The sequence below is a fragment of the Bufo bufo genome, chromosome 4 (genome assembly GCF_905171765.1).
Source record: "Bufo bufo chromosome 4, aBufBuf1.1, whole genome shotgun sequence".
NCBI classification, from domain to species: domain Eukaryota; kingdom Metazoa; phylum Chordata; class Amphibia; order Anura; family Bufonidae; genus Bufo; species Bufo bufo.
The window spans coordinates 240,927,711-240,940,346 of record NC_053392.1 but is presented as its reverse complement, the minus strand read 5'-3'; the positions used below and the strand labels follow the sequence as shown (position 1 = coordinate 240,940,346).

General features: G+C 42.9%; 1 protein-coding gene across 2 annotated transcripts in view; it reads right to left on the bottom strand.

Annotated features, from left to right (window-relative positions):
- The window catches only part of TFRC (transferrin receptor), a 105,291-nt gene that overhangs the window by 26,089 nt on the left and 66,566 nt on the right, over nucleotides 1-12,636 (bottom strand). For both annotated transcript variants that reach the window (XM_040428406.1, XM_040428407.1), the window contains exons 8-15: nucleotides 10,158-10,265; nucleotides 9,208-9,347; nucleotides 7,863-8,011; nucleotides 7,605-7,721; nucleotides 6,907-6,992; nucleotides 6,615-6,678; nucleotides 6,248-6,315; nucleotides 40-74 (exon numbers count right to left, since the gene is read on the bottom strand). In XM_040428406.1, the coding sequence (XP_040284340.1) occupies nucleotides 40-74; nucleotides 6,248-6,315; nucleotides 6,615-6,678; nucleotides 6,907-6,992; nucleotides 7,605-7,721; nucleotides 7,863-8,011; nucleotides 9,208-9,347; nucleotides 10,158-10,265 (767 nt within the window). The remainder of the gene's footprint in view (nucleotides 1-39; nucleotides 75-6,247; nucleotides 6,316-6,614; nucleotides 6,679-6,906; nucleotides 6,993-7,604; nucleotides 7,722-7,862; nucleotides 8,012-9,207; nucleotides 9,348-10,157; nucleotides 10,266-12,636) is intronic.

Genomic DNA, 12,636 nt, shown 5'->3' with positions numbered 1-12,636 from the left:
AACTCTACAAATGGAAAAAAAAATTATGCCCAATCTTACCTAAATTTTGGCTTATTAGTGACAAGATCTGGGATCTGTGTGCAGACAAAAGAAGAAGAGTTTAAAAATAAATCAGCGAAGTGCAGCAATTTAAAGGCTATGTAGACCTTCAGGGGCAATTTATTTTTTATTTTTAGAATTGGATTTTACACATTTCAGGCCATAAATCATTTTTTCAACTGGTCTTTATTAAAAAAAACAATAATTGCTCTTACCAGTAATTGTTTTTCTTGAAACCCATGACAGCACCCATGCGACTAGGACCTCCCATCCAGGACAGGAAACCTTTAGAGATAAAATGGTTTATACCCCCACCACACCTCATTGATCATAATAAACAGACCTCCGGAGGCGTGCCAACCACCAACAACACGTTGAAACCAGAAAACCCACAAAGTGGAAAAGAAGAGAACCAAGCCTAAAACTCCTCTAATTTCCCCCTGGGAAAGTAACTCAACCAACTACTATAAGAGATATAATATATATGTATCTATTTTTAGGGGAGGGAAATTCTTGGGGTGTAGTCATGGGTTTCAAGAAATACAATTACCAGTAAGAGCAATTATTGTTTTCCCCTCACTCATGACGGCACCCACGCGAGAATAAACTAAGACAAGAAAATTTTAAGGGGGGGGGGGGGGGGGCGCGACTACTTTTCTCCCAAAGACGGCATCAGGGTCAAGATTCAGTCTGTAATGTCTAAAAAAAAAAAAAAAAAAAAAGGTATGGGGAGAGCTCTACAGCAACTCTACAAATCGGGGCTAGAGAAGCATCTGCCCTCTCCGCCCAAGAGGTCGCAATGGCCCTGGTAGAATGAGCCCCCAAATCCCGTAGGAGGAGGTAGGCTAAGGGAAGAATAGGCCAGCGAAATAGCATTTATAACCCATCTAGCAATAACACTAGTGGAAATTTTGCAGCCCTTGAAACTGGATAAAGGAGATTCTCATCTATCCTCCATCTTTTGACGTCTAGGCAATGGAACTTTTCCTCTAACGTATTGGTTGGGTTTGTACAAAACGATGGCAGTATGACATCCTGACTTCTGTGATAATCTGAGACCACCTTGGGCTGGAAGGAAGGAATTGGTCTAATCACCTTATTCTCTAAATTCATGTTATAGGGAGGGAAGTCAGAGAAAGCTTGCATCTCAGATACCCATCTAGCAGAGGTTATTGCTAGAAGGAAGGCCATTTTAAAAGGAAAGTATTTTAATAGAGATTTCACTTAATGGTTCAAACGGCTTCTGAGATGGGGCCGAAAGAACCGTATTCAAATCCCAGGGAGGAGACAATGGTCTTAAGGAAGGATGCAATCTGGAGGGCTGCAGACAAGAATCTTAATCCATGGATGATCTGCTAACCTACGATCAAAGAAATGACTTAGAGCAGCTACCTGAACCTTTAATGTGGAAGCCTTAATATTCCCATCTAGTCCTGCTTGTAAAAAAAATCTAGGATCCTTGGTATTTCTAGAGATTTAAAGGGGTCTGGGCTCTGACCTAGGATGGTAGAAAAAATATAAATTCCATACTTTAAATATATATTTTTTTTAGAGGTAACTGCCTTACTACTTTTCAGCAAGGCAGAAACCACTTTGTCAGACAATCCCCTTCTTGACCAGACTTCCCTTTCAAAATCTATGCCGAGAGATGAAGAACTTCTGGGCTGGGATGAAGTAGCGGACCCTAGTAAAGAAGATCCTCTCTCAATGGCAGAGTCCATGGAGGTTGTACCACCTTCAGAAGACTCGAGTACCAGGACCTCTTGGGCCACTTTGTAGACATCAGAATAACAGAGGCTTCCTCTCTCTATTTTCTTCAATACTTGTGGGATAAGGCAAAATGGAGGGAAGGTGTATCCTAACCAGTCCACTGCTGATAGGCTGTCCAAATGATCGAGGGAGAAAAATTTCTCTACCTTCCTGTTGGCTCTTGAGGCGAAAAGGTCCACTGTAGGAAGACCGTACCTCTGCACTATCTAAAAAAATAAAAAATAAAAAAAATCTTTGACACCAGCCTCCCAGTTTTATGGAAACTCAACTGAGGAAGTCCGCTATGACATTCTCCTTCCCCTTCAAATGCACCGCTGAAAGAAAAAGCACTCTTTTCTGCTATATAAAAGAACTCCTGGCATAGATGTAAGAAGAAAGAGACTCTCGTTCCTCCTTGCTGGTTTATGTAGGCCACCACTGTTGAATTGTCCGCCGAACACAATCTTCCTGTTTTTTTTTGTTTAATTTTTTTCTGGAAGAGCCATCCTAGGTGTCATCTCTACTGCTTTTAACTCCTTGAAGTTGGAGGATGCTTTCCTCTTATTGAAATCCCACCTCCCTTGCCAGTATCTGTTTTGGGAGTGGGCTCCCCAACCCCAAGAGCTGGCGTCTGTGGTAATTATCTTCTGGTCTGGAAATATCCATGGAAATCATGCTGATAGATTTTCTGGTACCATCCACCACAACAAGGAGAGAGTCTTACCTTTGAGGAAAGGTGGAAACAAGGGGAGCAATCTGACGATCTTAGGATGTCCGCTTGAAGATCTCTGTAGCGGACCTGTGTATAAGGTACTGTTGGGATCGCAGATGTCATCTGCCTGAGCACCCCCATCGCTTCCCTGAAAAGTCCACTGGTAAGAAAGGAAGACTTACCATATTTGTTCCATAATAGACTCTCTCCTTTGAGGTGGAAGAAAACTTTTGTAGACAGGAGTCCAACTGAATTCCCAGAAAAACGCAAACTTGGGAAGGAATCAGATTTGATTTTTTCCAATTGATTATCCATCCCAGGTTTTCTAAAGTGGGGCAGAGGAATTTCATATCTTTTTCTAGCCCTTCTATTAAGAAATTGTCCAGATAGAGTGCCAGAGTTATTCCTGACAGTCTTAAAAGAGACGCTAATTCTGCTACCACTTTGGTGAAGACTATTGGAGCCTGAGATTGCCCGAAGGGAAGCGCTCTGTATTGGAGATGCAGCAACTTCCCCTGAACCCAGACTGCTGTTTTTAAAAACTTTTGGGAGGAAGAATTGATTGGAACATGGTAATCGGCATCTTCCAGATCCAGGCTTGCCATCCAGCAATTCTGGAAGAGTAGATTCACAGTAGATTTTATCATCTCCATTTGAAATTTCTTGTAGACAAGGGATTTGTTTAGTTTCTTCAGAAACAAAATAACTCTGAACGTTCCATTTGGTTTCTTCACCAAAAATAAAAGGGGAATAGAACCCCTTGCCCCTCTGTCTTGGGAACTGGACAAACTACTCTTGTCTAAGAGGAAAAAAACCCGATTCCAAAGCCTTTTTTCTGGATCTTTTATGAAATTTTTCTCCGTCTTCCATCACCCTGCCTACCCCTTTGTCTTTTAAAACTGGTCTGGGGTTTACAAAAAAAAAATTTTTTAAAAATTCTGGGGAACCGGAAACCCCTCTTTTCCTGAGGCTCTCTAAGATGTCATCAAGAGAGGAACCAAACAACCTAGAACCTTCACATGGGAGAGAGCAAAGTCTAGATTTTAAACCTTGGTCCCCTTTCCATGATTTAAGTCAAATAGCACGCCTTGCTGCATTTGACATAGCAGCTGCTATGGCAGAAAATCAGACCACATCAGTAGAAGCATCTGCAAAAAAAAAAAAAAAAAAAAATCACAGCAGCTCCCCAGTGAGGGTTGGGAGGAGGCAGGAAACAGGATAGACTTAGGCAACGGCCCGTATCCAGCAGACTTACGCCAGCAGGGATAGGTCCCATTACGGTAATGTAACCCAACCTTTCTTTCATGTAAGGTACCTTTGGTCTAAACATATGTGCCAAATACACTAATGATCAGCACAAGAATCTGACAAAGCAAGTGAGTCTTGCTTACAAGTATTACTTTGACTGAAAATTGGAGGTCACGATAATGGCTGGGCACCTCATGTTTGTTGCACTGTGTGTTACTCTGGGCTAAAGCAGTGGTTGAATGGTAAAAGGAAAGGAATGGCTTTTGCAGTGCCTATGGTTTGGCGTAAGCAGAAAAATCACCAGACAGACTTTTGCATGAGTAAAATCGCCGGATATTGAAAGAGAAATAAGTCACAAATTGTGTGTCCTGACTGAGTCTGCTCTTAAACCAGTACCACACAATGTAGAGAATCCAGTGCCTGCCCCTCCCACAGCAGGAACGGCAATTGAAACAGATGGGTCTGATCCTGATGAAGATGTTGATTGACACAATGTATTTCCTGATCCAGAACAACTGGAGGGTCAGCCGCACTTGCTGAGCCAGATTTAGATGATCTGGTAACAGATCAGTCATTATCTAAAGAAGAGTCAGAACTGCTAGCTTCTAGACTTCAGCAATTGAATTTGCTACAACGAGGCACCACAACTTCACACTTTCGGCAGACACCACGTTAGCTGTGTACTATGCAATGGAAAGCGATGTCCGTTTCTGTACTGATGTAATGGTCTTATGATTGAGTTAGATGGTACACATGTGCGCGATGAATGGAGGCTATTCATAGACTCTAGCAAAACAAGTTTGAAAGCTGTCTTGAGACAGTGGCCTCTCAGAGTTGAGCACACAGTCAGTACAATGTACAACACAAATGACTGGTCGATCCACTTCAAGTTTATCTTCCACCACTTCACATGAAATGGTTTCCAGTATTTGAAGGAGAAGTTTAGCACACTGAAAACTTATGCTAAAATAAAGGCCGGAATTTTTATTGGCCCCGAAATCAAACTAATGCATGATGACACATTCAGAACATACTTCAACCCTCTGGAACTTGCAGCCTGGGATGCATTTGTGCTAGTAGTGCTGAACTTCCTTGGGAACAGACAAGCTGAAAACGATGCTGAATTAGTAGACAACATGCTTACAGCATATGAACAACTTGGCTGCCGAAGGTCACTGAAAGTGCATTTCTTACGTTCCCATCCTGACTTTTTCCCACCCAATTTGGGACACATAAGTGATGAACATAGAGAGCGGTTCCATAAAGATACTTCTACAATGAAGAACAGGTATCAAGGCCGCTGGAATCCCAACATGATGGGGGACTACTGCTGGTTTTTGCAACGGGAAAATATGACTGTTCGCAAAAGCAGATGCCTGAAGCACTTAAAGGGGTATGCTCATCTTCCCTTTTCCTACTTGCCCTCCTCGAGCGCGGCGTTCACTTCCTGGATTCTTCTCCCGGCCGGGCCGCGCTTGCGCAGAAGACTGCGCGGCCTGGCCGGGAGAAAATCTTTAATGTCCTGAACGCGCACGCGCCATGGTGACTTATTCCTAGCCTGTATAGTACAGAGCCGGCGTGCGCAGATCTGTACTAAACTGGCCAGGAAAAAGTAATCATGGTGCATGCCCGGCGGCGTGCGCGTTCAGGACATTGCGCGGCCCGGCTGGTAGAGAATCTTCAGTCTTCTGCACAAGCGCGGCCCGGCGGGATTCGACAGGAGAGGTGGCCGTAACCAGGGGAGACCAAAGACAACATCAGGTAAGAGGGGACTTATTTAAAAAAAAAAAAAAAAAAAAAGTGGGAATTGGGTAATAAAATGTATTTAGAAAAACGATCACTGTCAAATCATTAACAGATTTAGCGGTGATCATTAAGATGAGAATACCCCTTTAACAGTACGTGGGCCTTGCTCAAGTAAGACTTTTAAACTGAAAAACAAGACTTTTTTTAATTTTGTAATTCCATTACATTTTCATACACCGTTTACTACGCAAACTTTGATGTAGATTGGGTAATTTGTTGGAGTAAAACTGTTCTGTTCATAATTCAATGCTTTCCAAGTGCTTAATTCATTTAGGCTTACTTATGCATAGCAAAATTTTGTGACTCGTTACAACAATTCTGACTTCGGATTTGTAATCCGCACACTATTTAGTATAGGACAAATGGTTTTTGCCCAGTAGCAGACGAAAAGTTTTGTTGCGTGGTGTAATGTGTGTTTATAAGGTCTGAGAGCAGAGATAAGGAGCCCGTCAGCTTCCTGCCTGACTGAGCAGAGAGAAAATAAGAGATCCTGCTAGTAGAGAAACTCAAAGCTGTGCAGGGAAAATGGCTCAATGTTTTAAATAAAGACCAATTGAAAAAAGTGATTGTTAGCTCAAAAGGAGTACAATGCAGTAATTAAAAAAATAAATTGCCACCAAGAGGTGTACATAGCCTTTAAAGAGATCTGTATGTAAGAGCTACATAAAAGGTGTAAGTGAAGCAGATTATTACCCCTTTCAGGATTTTTTGGATCATGCTGTACATCAGAGGGCTAGCAGACACTTCCAGCGAATCAGATCCTGTAAAACAAAATTTTTAAACTAAACTAATGAAAATGTTTTTTGTCAAAATGGACCATCCTCCAATCACTTGAATGGAAAGTGAACTGAAGTACGCCGACAGGGCCACTACACAGATGGAGCGTTCAAATTCTGCTTCAGTCCACTGCTTACTGTAATCGGTCAGCTGATCGGTGAGGGTGCAGTGGTCTGACCGCCACAGATATGATAACGATGACCTTTCCAGAGAATAGGCTATCAATCTCAAAAAAGTAGAATGCCCCTTAAAATTATTTATACACAAAGGTCCAGTAGCATACCTTGGATAATGGCATCCAAACTGATATAGGATATTGCTTTAAGATGTAGAGTAGTAAGGTAACCCTAGAAAACATGAGAAAATATCAGAAAGACATGCATAATGTAAAGGCTTCTCAAATTATACATGTTGCTGTGACTGCGCAACATTATCTTTATAGGTAAAGGCAGTAATACTACTTTATGTGCCAAACCTGACCTTTCCAAAGAAAATCTGAACAAGGTCATATTTTTGGATAAGGGGGTGGAAAAATAACTTCTCATTGTCTGAAACACACAAGGAATGAAAAATACCTCTAACCACTCGGTTGCACCAACAGCTCCAAAGTCCCCTGCACCCCAGCTTGCAAACACAATGCTGCGTCTGGGTCTATACCCATCTGTAACAAAAATATAAAAAGTTAGTTGTCTCAACATATACCCAAAACAACCTTAAAAAGGGGTTTTCTGCGTTTTTTTTTCTCACAAGCTAAACATAGGAAAAGGCCACCAATGGCAGATGTGTGGGAGAAAGAGTCCGCAGTGCTCTGGCCTCTGTGTGGAGCACTAAACATTTAGTGGAGGTTGTGCTGGATATGGCAGCGTGACATTAGGGTTATTAGCTAGTATCTTAGCATTGCCAGTCACAGGAAGTCCACAAAACTTCTGCATCTAAAGTTTCTCAACCAATCTCTTTGTACATAGGCAGAAACAAAATTGGGCTGAAACGATTACTTGATTGAATCGAGTAAGACAAAAAAAATCCTAAATGCAAGTTTTTTGCATCGAGGATTCGCTTGCGTCATGTGTTCACTGAGCGCAAGTGAAGCACTTGCTGTTACTCACGCTCCATGGTCCCCCACCGCACTAGAAGCTGACGTACACACAGTCAGGACATAGTACGCGCTTACGTGCACTATGACATGACGTTGCTAAAATATAGGATAAGTCAGTGTCTAGGACATGGATAACCCCTTAAAGAGTTGCTCTAAATACCAAAGCAGTAAGCTTACCCTTAACCACTTCTGATATCATGCGAGCAAGCTCCACAAGCAAAGATGTCCCAACAAATGCCTTGGATGCTCCTATGCCCATAGAGTCTCTCTGGGCCCCTACCACAACATAGCGATCTGAAGGAGAGGGGGGAGGGGGGGGGGGAATAAAATAAAAATAATAAGTTACAGCAAGAAGACCACGATGGAATTGAATTTGCCAAATGGTTTCTCCAGAAAGCTATAGCAGACAAACACAAAATAGCTTTGTTCAGCTACCTGGTTCATCAACGCCTTTAAGAACTCCAAAGACATTGTAAATTTTCTTTTCAACATAATTATTGTTCACTTCAAGCTTAACCTTATACTGGTTGCCTAGTTTGCAGCCGCTCATCCAAGTCTCGGGACAGCCAGTAGATTCAAGTTTTCTAGAGTAAGAAAAGCAGACGATGTAAACAGTATAAGTGACATGCCAGACCTGTTTTTGACTAACTTCCAACATGCATCCCTCCAATAGCTGTGCAGATTGCGTTGCTGTTTTCTGTTATTAAGATCCAGCAGAGGATGTCAAAATCGAAAAAAAATAAAATAAAAATCTTTTCTCCCCCATGAATTCTAAATAGAAAGATCCGCTCAGGATGCCTTCCGTTCCAGCAGCATTGTTTTGTGAAAGGACACAAAATTGCTGCAAGCTGCAGTTTTGCGTCGGGTCATAGAAATGGAACAAACCGGGTCACTAAAAACAATAAGTCAAATGGTGACGGATTTTTATTTTTTTATCCTAAAAAACTGATCCGTTACACTACACATTTAGTGACAGATCCGATTTGCTCCGTTTTGATTTCACACAACTGTATCCTAACGGAACGGATGAATACTGATGTGCAAAAATCAAAACGGATCTGTTTACTTCCGCTTTTCAGATCATCTGCTGGATCTCAAAACCGGAATTAACAACGCAAGTGTGAAACATGTCTAATAGAACATAACTAGCCTTTTAATACTTTATGGGATGCACCACCATATAAAAATAAAAAATAAACTTGCACAACCCCAGAACGAGGCAGAATGGTCTGAGGATATATCATAGGTCATCATTACCACATTGGCGGGGTCCGAGTCCCGGCACCCATAGCGCTGCTACAGGAAGCTGCAGCGCTCATCGCAGCTTTCCAAGCACAGTGCCATACATTGTACAGCAGCTGTGCTTGAAATTGCAATTTGGCCCCTTTATTTCAATGGGACTGAGCTGCAACTAGGCCAAGTGATCAATGTACCGTGACGTCACATGGCCTAGGAAGAGGTCACTGCGCTCATGGACCGCTAGCCTCTTCTAACAGCTTACCAGCAGGGGTCCCGGGTGTCTCTCCATAGGTCAACAATATAAATTCCAGGATAACCCCTTTAACCACAACAGGCTTTATAAATGAATTTATTGTCCCGTCTGCATTAATTCACTCTGAAGTCAAGTTCTGCTTTCATATGGTTAGGATCAGAGTGTTATAAGATACCGTTCACACGTGTCTGAAAATTGCATTTTAAAGCTTTTTTTAAGCCACGTGCTTCTTCCATCATGTTAGTCTGCCCACCCCCTGCTGGTTATATTAACCAAAACTGATCATACTCATAAAGCTTTCTTCCATCTCTACTAGAAAGTGTTTGAACTGGAATCTGTGGGAGTCCTGAAGACTTTGATGGTGGAAACTGGGTATGGTTAAATGATGGGAAGCCAGGAGTGAAAGGATCACCAGTACCAAAATGAGCCTACACAAGAAAAAAAAAAAAAGCATAAGAGAGAACACGTAAACCCAAAGCAATATTCTGCCCAGTCACCCATTTTCCCACTATTCTGACGGGCCGTTCGATAGGAACAAGCTAGGGAACAGCGAATTGATTCTAATCTGTTAGTCAGGATTCTTCATCTGAGAGGCTGTCCTCACAGGCGACAGGGCAGGAGTGGAGCAGAAGCTCAAGTTCAGTTTCAGTAAAAGCAATTATGCTTGCTCCATTTCATTTGGGGGTAGTAGCACATTAAGGGCTCTTTCACACGAGCGGATGCCGTGCGTGGAATCCGCTTCATGATAGAATGCCAAACCCCGCTCCAGACAGCAGAGATACGGAGCATTAACATGATGGATAATTCTCTGTGCCTCAACTTTTTACTACAAAATCACGGTGACAACTTTATCTCACTGTGATTTTGTAGTAAAAAGGTCACAGAGAGGCACGGAGCAATATCAGTCATGTTAATGCTCCATGTCTCTGCTGTCCGGAACGGGATTTGGCTTCTTTTTTTTTCACGCAGCGGATTCCACGCACGGCACGGTGTGAAAGATCCCTAAGAGTCGCAATCCTGAAGCAGAACTTCAGCTTCTACGCCAGGACTTAGAGGAGCGACGCAATATCCAGCTTGTCAGGGCCAGCCAAGAAGTCGGCCTTGTCAACCAACAGGAAGGTGGGAGATTCTTTACCTGTGGGGACAGTCATTCACAGCTAAAAACCGGCTAATGAGACTATTCAAATGTTAGAATCAATTCGCTCATCCCTTAAAAAACACAGCATAAAAACACTCACATGTCCAAACAGAGAATCAATGTCACCATTTTGACCAGGAAAGGAAACATCTTCAGGATTAGGATAAATTAGGACCCCAGATGCTTTAACCCGTTCAGCATTTCGGACCTAAAGAGGAGGGGGGGTGAGGAGAAGAGGTAAAAAATTGTTTAAAAATACACACGCACCCCAAGTTGCCATCAATAATGCGAGACAAAGCTGGAGAATACTAACCCTAACCCAAGATCACTACTTCATGAAGACCGTGTCAGTCCTCCATTAAATACACACCACAGGTTTTTAAAGGCGGGGTGGGGGGCAACTGGTCACAAGAACAGGAACCTGCGGTCCCAGTTTGCATTTATGTCCACTACTCCATTAAAACTGCCACTCCATTAACTGGGTTTAAATCTTGAGACTGACAGGCCATGGGAAAATTGATATTTTTGTTCTTGGTGGCTGGATTTTGAGGCGTTTGGGTCATTGTTGAATCATATCTGAGATTTAGATTTTGAGCAGCGGCATACACCGCATATTGTCAGCTGAACAGACTGAGAACGGTGGGTTCCGCCGACAGTCTAGGGTGTATGGAATGGGGAGCTACACTTTCCCCTACTGCGGAGAAAGGGATTGGGTGGAATTAATTTTTGCCTCATCTCTTCGCTCTCATAGGAGATAAGTTGCTGTCAGAAGCATCTGGCAGCAGTTTTCTCCTCTTCCCATTGAATACACATTCAGTAGAATGTGTATCTATGGGGAAGTCAAGATAGATGGCCGTCGAGTGCTATGGTCTGAGCCCGAGAGGTTACGGGCTATGCACCGGGTATGCAATGGGGGAGGGGGATACGACGTGAGGGACTTCCTGTTGCAGCTACTGTATACTCCTTATTGGACCTGCACATGACCACTGATACGGCTCTGTATACACCCCTCTATAATACTGTCTAGCCCTGTATATGCTTCCCATATCACTGTACACCCCTGTAACAGGAGTACACGGTTATACAGCAATACAGGGGAGTATATACACAGGAGTACACAGAAATAGAGGGGGTACAGGAGCATACAGCAATATAAAGGGGTAAATACAAAAGTATACAGCAATATAGGAGCCCTGTATATACTCGTCTATAGGGCAGTGTACTCCTGAATATACCCCTCTATATTGCTGTATAATCCTGTATATACCCTGAGAGGTATTAAGAGGCACTAAATGGGTGGCATATAATGGACCACGTAAGAGAACACGAGAACATCCTTTTAATATGCATGATTCCATTACAAAAATTATCCTAGATTTCATACTTAAGCATGTGTACATCAAGTACACAGGAGTATCCCCCATAGAGAAGAAAAAAAAAGAAAACACATCAAAATATGATCAAACCATTGGTGTCAACACTCCATTGCTAAGCCACATCCCTAAATAATCGTTCTATAATCGAAATTGTTGTTACATGTTCAGTTAATCACGATTTTCATTTTAGTCATAATCGCCTAGCCCTAATGGAGGGCCTTTGGAGCATAATTATTTGTTACTATTTGCACGGGTAAATTTAATCAACAGGCCGCCCCGTTAACAGTGACCTCCACAGCGGCCGCCCCGTTAAATAGTGGCCCCGTTAAATAGTGGCCCCTTCCCCTCCCCCCCCCCCCATGCATGTAGCAGTGTAGATGTGCCGTCATACGTCATGACTGAATATTTAAGGACCTGCGAACTGCTAAAACCGGTGATCAGTTATGGCAACCTGGAGTAGGACTGCGAGCTTCTTTTGGCTATTAATGGACATGTGACCATGTAAATAGCAATTCGGATTTAAGTGAAAGGCTTGCTGGCTTCTATTGGCTAATGCAAGTCATTTTTGGGAATCTCAGGAACGGTAAGTGCTAGAGAGCTGAGACCCGGTCTAAAACCTTCCCAGACACCTGATGTACCTGTGTGCCAAATTTGGTGAAGATTGGTCTAGTCATTTGGTCAAACGTGTAGACAGACAAACTCATTTTTATATACACTGCTCAAAAAAATAAAGGGAACACTTAAACAACACAATGTAGCTCCAAGTCAATCACACTTCTGTGAAATCAAACTGTCCACTTAGGAAGCAACACTGAGTGACAATCAATTTCACATGATGCTGTGCAAATGGGATAGACAACAGGTGGAAATTATAGGCAATTAGCAAGACACCCCCAATAAAGGAGTGGTTCTGCAGGTGATGACCACAGACATTTCTCAGTTCCTATGCTTCCTGGCTGATGTTTTGGTCACTTTTGAATGCTGGCGGTGCTTTCACTCTAGTGGTAGCATGAGACGGAGTCTACAACCGACACAAGTGGCTCAGGTAGTGCAGCTTATCCAGGATGGCACATCAATGCGAGCTGTGGCAAGAAGGTTTGCTGTGTCTGTCAGCGTAGTGTCCAGAGCATGGAGGCGCTACCAGGAGACAGGCCAGTACATCAGGAGATGTGGAGGAGGCCGTAGGAGGGCAACAACCCAGCA